At 41.2% G+C, this 14,482-nt stretch overlaps 1 protein-coding gene across 3 annotated transcripts in view; it reads right to left on the bottom strand.

Annotated features, from left to right (window-relative positions):
• LOC112556130 (short transient receptor potential channel 3-like) overlaps positions 1–14,482 on the bottom strand; it is a 55,398-nt gene that overhangs the window by 13,644 nt on the left and 27,272 nt on the right. For all 3 annotated transcript variants that reach the window (XM_025224828.1, XM_025224829.1, XM_025224830.1), the window contains 9 exons: positions 9,667–9,998; positions 9,203–9,377; positions 8,365–8,552; positions 7,164–7,327; positions 6,290–6,433; positions 5,311–5,511; positions 4,989–5,156; positions 4,356–4,539; positions 1,033–1,332 (listed from right to left, as the gene is read on the bottom strand). In XM_025224828.1, the coding sequence (XP_025080613.1) occupies positions 1,033–1,332; positions 4,356–4,539; positions 4,989–5,156; positions 5,311–5,511; positions 6,290–6,433; positions 7,164–7,327; positions 8,365–8,552; positions 9,203–9,377; positions 9,667–9,805 (1,663 nt within the window). In that variant the 5' untranslated portion in view covers positions 9,806–9,998. The remainder of the gene's footprint in view (positions 1–1,032; positions 1,333–4,355; positions 4,540–4,988; positions 5,157–5,310; positions 5,512–6,289; positions 6,434–7,163; positions 7,328–8,364; positions 8,553–9,202; positions 9,378–9,666; positions 9,999–14,482) is intronic.

Raw genomic sequence — 14,482 nt, forward strand, 5'->3', positions numbered from 1 at the left:
GTTATCAAGATTAGAACGGGCTCTCAAGTATTTAATTAGTTAACTTCTGTGTGTAGTTGTAAAATTACTTATCTGTGAGTCTATGTGCCGGGTGTCACGGAATGGATTTAAGCATGACTATGCGTGCACCTGTGTCTGTCAGTGTGTTCGTGTGCTTTTCTTGCTTCCACGCTGCACACATAATACACTCTTGCTGTACCCATGCTGCACTCATGCGCCTCATCTTATCATGGTTTGTCTCGTGATTGGCCCCTTTGAACCTTGGCTTCCATGCTGCTGGTACTGCAGGAGGGGGATGATTGGGACATTGGGGTTTTACATCGAGCCAGCTACTAAGACTATACCACGGCAAGACAGCCAACCCAGTAAATAGATACCACATGCAGAGAAAGAATAGTGTGTCCGAGATGAGATCTGAACCCAGGACAGCCAACCTTCACTGTATTGGTGACAGAAGTTAACCCGGCGCTACCGGACCACCCTGGTACCGCAGGACAGTCAGGAATTATTTTCAGAATTATCAGAACAGAAACCACTTAGCGTTAACATTTTCTTCTGTTTACGGGCAGGTCGTGTAGCCAGAGCTGACAGCTGTGAGGATGTGTATATATATATATCTGGGAAGGTTGAAAGTTCGACAGGCAGTGGTGTACTGTTCCAGACAGGAGGCGTTTAATGACTCGATTTCCTCGGTCATTGCTTCCTTGTTCACACAGGAAGAAATCGGCTTAACACGCGGAAATGAACAGAAAAGACCAGAATTATTTCCTATCAGAAGCAGCGACGATCCCTGAGGGCGGCAACACGTCATAAGAGTCAGCGAGGGCGTAGCTGTGTCCGTACGTGCGCGCGCGTGCACCTGAGAGCATATAAGCGTGCATGTGTGTGGGAGTGTGCGTGTGTGTGTGCGTGCTCAATCTCTGTGTTAGGTCACCCAGTGTGCATTGAGCAAAGTGTGTCCACATAAAGACTCCGTAGACCTTAACCAGTCCTTAGGATGCCATCATGCAAGTGGGCCCGTAGTCTGCTTACTCTCAGAGACGCGGGTGTAGGTTTTTCTGGGGCAGTACCCGACATCAGATGAAGCCTCCCTGGTGATGGTGGTGCACAGTGGTAGGAAGGTGGTGTCGTACTGGTTGCTGGTGATGTTGAACACCTTCACTCTCACTGGATCCCTGATGATTCTGTTGATACGCAGCGGCGTGACGAGCTCGAGGACGAAGGAGGCGAGGAGAAGGCTGAGCATGATGGAGTCGATGACGTTCCACAGTGAGCTGAAGTAGTCCACGGCCCCAGCCTGCCAGATCTGCTTCACCTCCTCCCAGATGAGACCTGCGCACAAACAGGTGGCGAACTACGAGTGGCCACACAGACCAAAAAATCAAGCGAAACGAATAAAAGCCAAACCAAACAAACAAACAAACAAACAACCTTTGACATTATTATCTAGTGTTGCCCGACTGAAGCCTCATTTTTTGACCTTTAACAAAATATGCTTTCGATCAATGAAAGAGGGAGGTGAGAGACGACGGTCTGTGGTTGTAGTGAAGGGGGAGATAAAAACTTCCACTGTGTCCATCCCCCCACACGATTCTCTCTCTCTCGCCCCCATCACCTCTCCCCCAACCCCTATGTCCTTGTCTTTCGGTTTCTCTGAGAAGGTACACTCTAATCACGACATTGTCCAATTTTTTTCTATGAGTAATATAGATATTCGCATTTTTAGTGCATTGTAGAGGTGCTTGCAATTTCCTCTATGTTCTTACCAAATTAGAGGAGGATCGGGCAAAAGACTTGTATATGCATTTGTTTAAACCACCATACGACACGCACACACAATATCTATTTGATTTTAAAGGTCATCTGATGAGAGAAAGATGTAAGAAAGTGAAGACGAGGGCTTCGAGTAGAAGAGGACGTGTATATTCTATATTACTGACACTTGTAGAGATCACACAGACAGTATCTTCAACGTATCCTGCATATCAACTCTATGTCAACTCCACAATACAAACTGCCATTGTAAATTACTGAATACAGTCTTTACAAGTTTTCATTTCCAGGCAACTGTGTAGCAGGACTGAGTTGACACGTTGACAGTACAACGATTGGTTTTCAGTTTCAGATATATATATAAAGTGTACACACACACACAAACACACGTTTTGCCTACTTTCCTCACTCGCTCACAACGTGTATGACAAATAAAAACCTCCCACCTACCCTCCACAGAGAAACTAAAGTAATATGTTGCTAGGAAGGTAACAATTCTGTCAAAAACAAAAACCATGGCAGCAATTACTGTGTTTGCACATAATTATGGAGCAGGCTAATTAGGGAAATGACTGCCGACAAAAAAATTATTCCCCATAAATTGTCGCTGCACAGTAAAGAACCAGGAATGGTGGCGAGACACTGGTCAGCAAAACAATACTAGGATGCACAATCTGTTCAATTAACCCGCTTTACCCTTGTTTTAGAAAGAAATATTATCTGACTAATCCATAAATTATGACGAAGCTTGAACAATATAATCAAGCTTGTCTGTTATCGGCTATTGGATCTGATCACATGTCCCGGATGTCGCAAATCCTAGCATCATCCATGAATAAGAATTTACATGGAAAGAAAAGTCTTTGCATATACGCATGGAAAGTCGTCAACACCTCCATCATCTGCTCATCTGGTATCATCATCTACAAGCCGAATTTTAAAAAAATATCCCAAGCTATAAATAAAGCAAGAGCTTTGTGGACATGAAATCTGATCAGTTAATGTATCCTGCCATTCATGGCACTTTGTTCTGTTAATTAGTCTCCCCATGATTATGAGTAAAGATTTATAATGTGTGCGCCACCCACAGCTGAATGACTCCTACAGCAGCCTGCAGGAAGCTGAAGCCAGCGACAGCCATTGACTGCGTCAAGAGGAGACAACCGCGCGTCCTGGGGAGACAACCGAAGGCACTCGCTGACGAGGACTCAGGGGAGACATCCATGCTCTCCACATAATTGACCCTTTGCTGCACTAAACACGGTCATCGGGTCAGTGGCGTGCGTGGGGTCTTGAGGACACCGGGTGTGGAGGGGTGGGACAGGGCGTCTGCGCGAGGGCAACAGAAACATCGTGTGTGTGTGTGTGAATGCGTGTGAGAGACTGAATATGAGTAGAAACCCTGTCCTTGCTCAGTCACGAAAATCGAAGACTAAATACAGACATGGTCTCTCAAATGTAGTACTAGTTAAATAAAACTCAGTTTGTCGGATATTTTCAATTCTTGCAGAGTACAAAAAAAAAAAAACCTTTGTTTCTAGGACTTACTTTTCTTTCATGCACGCAGGCGCATACACACAAGATATAACATTATTCCTTTAGCTGCTGTGGATGCACAATAAGCACAGCTTCGTGCAGCGGGCAACAGCCTAATCGTCTTAATTATCTAGAAATCAGACCACCAAGTGCCCTCGCTACTGGATGTGGACAGATCCGGCTTGGTTATTTTATTATTATCATAATCATCTAGTCAGGTGACATTTATATATCCTGAAACCTAGCATCCGGTATTTAGTCTGTCCTGTGACATCACCATAAATTAATGTTACACAGGAATTAATTATCATGTTTTATGCTAACTCTTGTACTCGTGTCATTTGATTTCATAAATAATTCATATACCTTCTTTTGATCTTTCTATCGAGTCGTAAAATCTTATAAATGTCATTATGACACAGCACATGGAGTGTGAACTTGTGTGAAACTTTTTAAACATCCTTGAATTATTTTGACCTAAAATTTAAAAAACGAAGAAGTGAATGTAAGGATGGATAAAAGACACTGTGACAGTAAACTCAGCTTCAAATAACCTAACCTTTCAAAATAAATTAAAAATCTTCGCTCTGACCTTCCACTTAATTCGATAGTAGACGAAACGATATTCTTGGACCAAAATTACTCATCGCACACCCTTCAGGGCCTCAATATTAAGCATGCACATCTTATGGCAAATGGTAAACACAATCCCCCATGAGCTGCTTTTTGAGTATAGCGCCATCTTCCTACTCTTCAAGCAGGGAAAGAATAAAAGTCAATGGCGGCGCCAATGTCCCATTGGTGGAGAATGCAGTTAGAGGGCATTCAGTACTCGAAATCATACTTTTTAATGAGAGCTTGTCTGCTTGTCTTTTTAATGAGAGCTTGTCTTTACAGGAGGGTCAGCTGGCTACACAGTGGTGCACCCGACTAGAGCACCCACCCCACACACACACACATACACTCACTCTATGGACACCCTTGCTCCAACCACTCGGCTCTCCACTGCAAGTCGAGGTCCCAGTTTGTAAGAAGCGGGTACTTACCAACAATCCACAACAGAATGATGGTTATGATGGCGTAGGCATAGTCGGGTGGCTTGTCACACACAAGAAAGTTGAAGGCGAACCTCAGGTACAACTTGGAGGTAATAATCAAGACCAGAAAAGTCAGGTAGGAGCAGGTGTAACTCAGGAACTTCATCAGTGGCGTGTTGACGACTTTACCAACCTGCATCAGGGCCACAGTACGGAAACAGATAAAAACCACTGGAGTACCACCAAAGGTTTTCCTCAAAATTATTGCATATAGATGACACAGACAGGAAGGAAAAAAAGAAATAGAAAAGAAAATGTTGAGAACTTTTTAGCCTAAATTTCTCAACGATATGATATTTGTTAAAACCATTTTAGCAGCACAAAAAAGTTTCTCAAAATTAATCGCATCAGTGATAATCTTACCTAACTAAGGTGTGTTAAGTTAAGATATGTTTATCAGTGTTTGTATGTTCTATGATCTTGCTTTTTCAGATTACATGGAATGGGGAAGAACAGTTATACAGTCGGAGATTATCTGGTGTTAAATGAATATATATATAATATATCCCTGACACATCTAGATTCTTATATATATATTAGATGTGTAAGAAGGGTCAAGGGGTTCCAAAAGGCAGCTCTTACCTTGCTCCAGGGTGCTACAAGGTAGATGAATGAAAACAAGGGACACACCACCATCCCCACCGGGACAGCTAGGGTCAGGTACAGGAAACGATTGAGGTACCTGAGAAAGGGCACACCACTAAACCACAGCTCCCCTATCTGGGCTTGACACTGAGGATGTGCAACGAACTGAAACAGGAGACAATCACGTGTCAAAGTGTATTTTTGCCTTTTTCCAATTTCGGAATATTTCTTACATCCTTAGTAAACAGTTTCTCTTCCGAGAAGGTATTTGCGGTCAGAACTCTTAGACACACACCGAACCAAATTTCCGGTGTCTCACCTTTTTCTGCTCCATGCGAAGGGCCATGTGCACCATGGGAAGGATGTCGCTGCTGCTTTCGTCAGTCTCGTCGATGCCGTTATCATGTTTGATCTTGGGTTTGCCGCTCAGAACGGTCTTCACCTCGTCGGAGCTCTGGCACTGGTCGAGCAGGGCTATGGTGAAGTTCTGCACTTGGTGGTCAAGTTCCTGGTACACTTGCTGCCACAAGCAACAGGACCAACCTCAGTACCCTCTCACATCGTTTCTCACATCTAACTTGTAGTCACAAGCTTCTCTTAATGCAAACATTTCTTGACTTAATGCCTCTCTAACTTCTCTGATTAACATCCAGTAAAACTCGTCCTCAGTATAATTTTTCCTGGGTATAACTTCTGTCACTTGTCTTACTAACATACATACATGTTAAGAATCACTTTTTACGCTTGACTTCTCTTTATTTTCAACCCTTGTGACAGAAGTTTTTGTCTTCTTTTTAATTGACTTTGAGTGGATGAGTGGCAATGGTTGAAGATTTTTATTATTTGTGTGACAGGCTATGCCAGTGTAAATGTTTACAAAGTGACAACTAGGATTAATTGTTGACATTTTATGTTCTTTCGCCACCTTTATTGATGTTTGATGTAAAATGATCCTCAATGTTACAGCTAGCAGGCTCAACAAATTCTAGAGTAAAGCCAGTAAAGATATTTTGTCCTGTACTGTAAATGGAGACATTAAAACAAGTAAGAGATTTCTTTAAGAGACTGACATTCATGACTAGATCATATCAACAAAACTGATATCCCTGGTTAATATGTTCAAATTATTGCTATGAAAGTGTACTAATGAATGTCAGTTTTAAGTTTAAAGTTTTCGAAGCTGTATTGAAGATTGTTTTAGACAGAGAAATTCTGTTACATTGTTGTGTTGTTGTCTTAAAGTTTAAAGTGCGGAGAGGGTGTCCATCTTGAAGGCGACCTGTGGTCAGCAGAATTACCTTATATTCGCCCTCGATTTCAGACAAACTGCGGAATTTCTGGGAGAGACTGAAGGCCGCCATGATTGGATCCTCTTCTGTTAAAGCGATGTACGCAGGACTGGCCATCGCTCTGAACGTGTCCAGACGACGAGTTGTGAACACCTGAACGACAAATGAACAGTTATTTAAATAAATATTCTCAGAATATAGACATACATATATGTCTCTCACAGCAACAATCACCTGGAACAAAATTTTTTTAAAGGTGCGCATCATGGTCCTCAAACTTGACACAATGTAAAGCATATGCAAATGAAAAGATAATTGAAATACAGATAAAGTAGCAGTTTCTTTCAAAGGTCTAGTTAGGTCAAAACATTTGGTCACCAGACTGAGCTGACTACAAGGTTTATACATCTTCAGGTACAGAGTATACTGAGCTCAATGCAAGGTATGTTTCCTCAACTAATGATTATCAACAAATGCCCCCATGTGTCAAACTTGTGAGTCCACCTCTGTCCAAAATGCTGAATCCTTGACATTTTACTTTAATATCCTGATATTCATGTATTTATTTATATTTGTAGTTCTCTATTTCAATAACGGAGGGGAATATTCATTCAGATACAGATATTGATATATTCATAAATAATTTAGTTTATTCCTTGTTACTTCTCCTAGAGCATACTCATCAGAATTTTTTTGTTTTTTGGGTTTTTTTGCTGTTATGAATCTTTAATTTGGTCAGCAAAGAGCAGATAAGAAAGCAGCATATGCACACTCCCCACAGTTACCAGGACAACACAGTTTATTATGTGCGTGTTTATCAAGTCTCATTCTACAGGTCACAGAGACCTGTCACACTACCCAGGACATGCAAATGGCGGCCAACCTTGAAGTCTTCCCGTCGCCATATTGTGCACTCGTGGCAGGAGCAGAAGTAGTCATGAGGCTCCTCCAGGAACACTCCGTGCATCATGATCTTCTTCACGATCTGGAAGTTGTTTCTCTTGGCGGCCCTCAGTAAGACTTCTCTTAGAAGCTTGCTGACATTTCCTGAAGCCAGTAAATACAATCCAAACAGACACTGAACATTAACTTGAATTGAGAAAAAACATTGACGATCAGCTCAACGAATTCGCCTTCTCTCCCTCTTTCTCTCGTTCTCATGCGTGCGCGCGCGTGCAAACTCAATCGGTTGAATTTGAAGTATTTGTATTTCGAGGGTGGGTGGATAAATCAGAGGCAGTCGGGGAAAACTGAGGACGATTTTGCGTGTGAGCCTGACACGCACGAAAGAGTCCATTGTTACTGTATGTCGGGTCTTGATTTGTTTTTCCAGTTTGGTGTTTATGTGTTTGCGTGGGTGTTGACATGTCTTTCTCACTTGTGTATTTATAGCGTGCATGCGTGCGTTCATTGATTTCAGCCTTTTACTTTTAGGAGCAATAATAATAATAATAATAATAATAATAACAATAAATAAAAAACTACGATTTATATGCCTCATAATCACGCTGACGAGGGAACATGATAAGACAAGTAGGAGACATCGACAATATATGAAGGACGGAAGGAAAACAATTGTGCAGACATTAATAAAAGACACAAAGAGGAATCAGAGAACAAACAATAAAGGGGGAGATTGTTATAATCTACACAGGAATACGAACAGGTGGTCAATTTACTAAAATTACAACTATTGATGGCAATGTTCATTGGTGTAAGGAGATGTGAAACAGAAGTGTATGTTTAAAGGATTCAATGGTGGGTAAAATGGCGGATGTCCAAGGGAAAGGCATCATCGTCGTGTTGACGCGAGTATTTGTCATGCAACTGGCCACCAAGTCGAGTTCATTCAGTCATGTTTCCCTCTCCCAAGGCAACAGATAACACTTTTGTTTTCTTTAAAAAATCGAAATAACTAGCTATACCAGATTCTAAAAGATGCCAAAGGGAGTACTTGAGTGGCTGATGATTCGTCAAACATTATCTACATAAGTATTTATTTTTTCCAAGCCATCCATTTTCAGAAACGAATGTGGCAGCTTTTAAATCAGACTTATTGTGAGATGTTAAACGTTTCAACTCACCCAGTGAGAAAAATCCATCTTCATCTTCATCTTCAAGCTTGACTTCCGGCGTGTCGCCACCCGTCCTTATACGGACTTCCGGTTGCAGCGGCATATCTTCCGCCTGGAGAAAGGCGTCGGTTGTTGCCTCCATGTATCGCTGTAGACTCTGGCGGTAGATGGGATGGTCAAGCAACATCTCGGAGATTCTGGAAAAATATTGTCCATGGCATGAATAGCACACATTCCTGTGAAGATAAGTGGTTTAGGTCTTCAGGGAGATGGCCAACAGCAGGAAGCCTCAGCTAAGTACAATTATCCCTGTTAAGCCCAAGCTTTCTATTTGATAATTAGTTAATAGAATATTAATCAAAAGATGTTTATAAATATAGTATAAGTCACGTGGCAATATCAGCAAATATTACACATTACACAAAAAAGAGTGAGATAAGAAGGGAAAACCAGTCTCAACATATAATGATACAGTTCAAGCATCATAACAAATGAGTAGAAAAGGATATGACGATGTTGATGATACCAACAATGTGACAAGGAAATGGCGAATACTTCTGGTTGCGATCTGAAAATCTTACAAGACAAATCACCAATGTATTAACCTAAAAGACCCTGGCACTTGTGTGATATCATATGTTGGTGGCGATGATAATGACAATGAAAGATAACATTGATGTTTGTTGTACAGATAACAGTATTACTTTCGATAATGACGAAGGGAAAGAGGAAAACGATTATGCTGAAAGTGATCGTGGTGCTGTCACTGTAGAAGATAAAGATGATAATGTGCTAATGCTGACGATAAATGGAGGCAATGAAACGACGAGAACAGCGAGGTGCCGACCTCTCCATGTCGTTGTCTGCTGCACACAGCAGAGCTTTGTGGATGATGCGGGGGTTGGACCTCTCCAGCAGGTAGACGACAACATCGACATCGTTGCCGGACACCGCCAGCTCCAGTGCCGTGCGTCCTTGCTGGTCCACACAGTCCACCTTCACTCGGTCAGATTCCAGAAGGTCTGAAGACAGGGTCAGATACCAGGGTCACGTGCTCACAAACCCAATGGCCATGCAATAGATGCCTAAAGGTCAAATGTCATCGCTTGCATCTATTTATTAATTTATTCTCATTGTACATATAAACATGATACATCTATATATATATATCGCTCAGTTTCTATTTCTTTCTTCTTCTCTCATCAATTCACTCACTCAGCGACAAGAAAAGTTGATAAAGAATGTGGAAATTTTCTGATACCAAAGTTGTAATAAAAGTCCATATACTAAACTCACTCACTCATTACTGACCTTTCACTGTGTCCAGATTCCCGATCTCAGCCGCTTCCAGAAAGTTCCTCTCGTCGTCTGTCAGTCCTGCCTGCAAACGGTCCTTCAGAAGCTTGAAGCGCCTCTTCTCATGAAAGTAGCTCATCATTATCTGATACATCTTGGATCTTCTTACTGTGACACTTCACTAATATCCAAAAACTTCCACAAAAGACACTTTTTCTAGTAGATTCTCCAACGGAGCTAAAGGGTTTTCCCAGCAATCTGAGTGTGTGGGATTGGGGGCTTAGCTACACGAACAGTTTATATTATTCTTTGCTCTGAGGTCCATCATGAAAAAGTCTTCATCAAGTCTGCAAAATAATAGGAAAAGAGAAATAATTTCATGCATTCGTAGAGTCAGAAAAGCTGAAAATGAGTGAATTAACAAAAATTCTAATGTTTTATATTAAAGTGTTCGCAACTGTAAACTGGTTTAAACCGAATGATTGTCGCACATGTCCCAAAAGATAGAAACTATTTATTTTATTTAGGAAATAATTATTGAATAATGAAAGCTGTTCCTCTTAGGTCGAAGATTTTGACAGAAATGTTACTCTTACACACTACTTGACAGTTTGTGGTCCTCTGCGGCAACTCTTTATCTGAAGATTATTAATGAACATCTGACAATCGTACTTTCTCTTGTCTCATCACTACAGTGGTATGAGCAACAGTTGGCTTGATGCAACCAAAAATATTGTGGACATAGTATCTTTATATGAGCAACAGTTTGCTGAACGCAATCAAAATTATTGTGGACACAGCATCCTCATTACACATCATCAGGACATCCATCAGACATCAATCAGATCAGTCTTCATAGATATGTGTATGTGTGCGCTCGATTTGTGTTGTGTTGTCTGTCTGTGTGTCTGTGTGTGGTGTGGAGAGAGGAAGAGAGAAGCTTGTCAAAGACAAAGTTTTAGTTTTCAAATTCACATACATTCACACCTCATGTTTTAAGTCGACCACAGAGTGCACTGTATTCCAAGTCATGCCTCTCCCTAGCAACACGGTATTTTCCCGTCGACACTCACCGGTAATATTGTGTTTATTGTCGCCGCATTACAGATCGCAGAGATCCGTTCCTTGTTTTCCTGCCAGCCACTCATACTAATTGAATGTAATTTTAACGAGCGGCTGTCGAGCCCCGCCATGGCGTGCGGTGCACCGTGGCTCGTGCTCACTAATTTCTGCCACATTGCATTCATCAGCGTTAATCGTTTCTACTCGTGCTACTGCATGGACAAGCAGTCGTGAAGGACATTTTCAATGTCCTCTACTTTTCAACAGTAATAACGCGCTAGCGGTTTCTAACTTCACGGTAGAGAAACTCCATTGTTATTGGCGATGACAACAGGTGATATGGGGCTGCCAAGGTAATCAAGTCACAACTTTGGCTAATAGGGTTTACCTGCGGGTGTTTGTCCCGGCCTTTTCATTCTCAGCTCTGCGTTTCCGGAGATATGAATTAAATCTTTGTAGAGAAGGAAAACAAGCTGTTGTTTTTCCAATTGTACACAGAGGACTGGCGATCAAGTTGAAAACTTGTGTGGTTCATCATGTTTATGACTCTGATTTATTTTCAAATAGCTTTTTCCTCCCAGCGAGCAAAGTACCACTCACTCCTCAAGAAACATTCACCATCTAAAAAACCTCTAAGGAAGCTGTTGAAGCAATTCCGGAGTAAACGACCGTTGGTGCAGTAACCGACCGTTTATACCATCCCACCCACCCTCTTACCACATTATCAGGAATTTCTTGGACACCTGACTCAAGTAAATTAAACAGTTCGTCAGAAATATTTTTTCATCATAATAAGACAATAACAGGGAAAAAAACACTCACAAAACGACTTAATGTGGTTGGTTTATTATTTGCTGCTGCCAAACGTGTATTATTTGCAGGCTAAGTGGCTTCCTGTCTACATTAAGAAAATAAAACAACAACAAACAACAAAATAATAAAACCACAGAAATGTTCTTGGCAGCTTGGTTTTTCGTGTAAAAGAAGCAAAAGTGAGTCAAAAGTAAGTCAAGTGAACCCGATGCATGAAACAAAATAGATGTAGACCTCTTTCTGAATGTCTGAACGAATGAAGCGATTCGACCGTTTGCTTTGGGTATTAGCTTTCTTCTTTTTATTAACGTGTTACATTTTACTGTTATTTGCCTGGATTTCCATTGCACACGATACGACATAATAAATAAATAATAATAATAATAATACTATAATAATAATAATATAATAATAAAATAAATAAATATAATATAATAGCGCTAAAAAGAAAAAAAACGACATATCGTAAGGTCCTGACGCGGGCAACACTCACCTATGACTCCGACCTACAGGAGGGCTCTAAGCAGCATCCAGCATCTCGTGCAAGCAGTGTTGCGGCCCGCGGGGTGTCGATAGCTGGAGGCGAGCCGTCGTCAATAGTAGCGGCTGCTGTAGGTCCTGTGCTGCGGCTGCGGATTCGATGCTGCAGACGCGCCTGACGTGCGACATCACGTTTGAAGTGTCGGATTCTGCGCGGTCAGAAGCTGTCTCTGGAACGGACCTGACAGGCGGACAATGCACCCGGTGGATGATGGCCACCTCCGTTAAGTTGCGCGAAGGCTGAGGGTAAAATACTCTTTGTACTTCGGAGGAGTTTTTTTTTTTTGTCAAAGGAGAGATAAATGGAGTTAACGACTAAGAGCTGGACACGACAGAGAAACAGGAAGCAGAAGACTTAGCAGACAGAGAGAGAAGAGAGAGATAAAAAAAATGGTAGTGTGAAGGTAGTTACGATTGTCATTGCCGGTAACAAAGGTTAGGCACTGGCGTCCATGCAACTTTGTAGGAAGTGCGATGAGAAATTAAAGCAACTGATAAGTTTTCAGGACGGACAGACAGTGACAACCAGGAGTGCTTCGTGACAAAGACGAACAAGGAGCGAGTGTGCACGTGCTTCCGCTGGCATACGTTACGAAAAATGGCTTCAGTGGTTTTACAACAGAGACGGCTGCAAGGGGCAACATTAACTGCGATAATTATTGCACGATGAAGTTCGCTTTACATCAGCTCGTCAACTCACGAACGACTGGTGGTCGCTGTAATCCTCGCTGAACAAGAGGTGGAGCGGAGTCATTCAGAAAATCTGTGGCTAAATTGATGGGGAATGAAAAACGGGAGGTAGAAATCATCAAAGTGAAAAATATATGTAGAACTTAAAAGGCATGGTGAAAGATAAAAAAAGGTGGGAAAGGTAAAACATTAAATAAAAAGAAACAAAAAATAAAAACAAATAAAATTAAAAAATTAAAAAACAAAAAACCCAGAAAAGTAAAGTAAAAAACGAAAACAATGAAAAGGAAACAAAACGAAATTTAAACAAAAATTTAAAAAGAAGCAAAAAAGTAAAGTTAAAAAAATATAAATAACGAAAAACTAACTAAACAAAAACAAACAAATACAAAACAAACATACTAAACATAACAAAAACAAACCAAAATCTTGAAACAAGATAAAGTACCCTGAATCTGAACCATTATAACAAAAACGTGGTGGACGCTGTTGTGAGTGAAAGTAGCACCAGTATCAAATAATGTCAACTTAATAAAATTATACGAATCATGAAAGCGAGATAGGATTATTACAGATCAACCTCTGGATCCTAACTGGACACTTCATACCTAACCGGTCCTTACTCGTCGCCCTCCGCCCTCAACCAACTTTCCCCATTTCCTCCATATCGACAAAAACAACGCGCTAACTACCACATTTAATCTCTAATCTACCACTGGACATAATAACAGGCCTGTCCTGTCGTCCGTCTGTCTCTCCTTACTGTTCCGTCCGCCGTCTGTGAAGGCATCCCCTGTTCCTCGGCAATCACGGACAGTCAAAGTCTCAAAAGTTGCTAAATGAAATCGAGCATCATTTCCAAATTTAGAGAAATATCTACATCTACCACATATGATAAATAATTCCAAATACATGGTACCCCTCGAATACGAGGCCCGACATCAAGTGTTGAAACGAGCCGCCAAGCGAGCGATATTGCTCGAGATAAGACAATTGAATACGGAATCGCACACACAAAACCGGCACAGACCCCAATCGGGCAATATACGGTTGCAGCCTAACATTACCACCTCAAGACAAACCTCATCGTGCTGTCCTCGTTCGAAGCATTTTGACATAATTGTTCGCGTTTTGCTTTCTGTACACTTACAAAAATAATCATTATTTGTAACCAGGTCGAAAAGAAGATGACTATTGATTCAGCGCGAAATCGAGAAAAACATGGGCAAAGGTGTGCAGTAATTGACTTTGGCAGATTACGGTGTAGCACATAATGATATTTCTGGACTTAAACAGGAGTTAATAAAGTGTCAACGCCCAGCAAGGGCTTAAATATTTTAAGCTCCGATCTTCTCCATGAAAAATGGAGAAAACTATGACTTTGGTGAGAGAAGCCAAGCTCAAAGGAGAAACTAACAAAGCCCAAGTTGAAACACAGCGATTACGATTGCGAAGCAGATCCACACACTCCACAAACGAAAATTAAAGTTTGATAGAAAAGTATGTAACAATAAATAAAATGTCTCTGTAAACACTTTCTTTATTCCAAAAACACTAAACAAAAAACGAGTGGTTTAGGAAGCGAACGGATAAGGCATTCAATACAAATGGAAAATTGCTGAGATACAGTAATTGACTACAGTAAAGTTTAACGGGAACGAATAAACCGTATTTCGAGGTCCACTGTATAAAGATTTATCTAACCCACCCGAGGAATGTAACCAAA

Source organism: Pomacea canaliculata, linkage group LG2, assembly GCF_003073045.1.
Source record: "Pomacea canaliculata isolate SZHN2017 linkage group LG2, ASM307304v1, whole genome shotgun sequence".
Classification (NCBI taxonomy): Eukaryota; Metazoa; Mollusca; class Gastropoda; order Architaenioglossa; family Ampullariidae; genus Pomacea; species Pomacea canaliculata.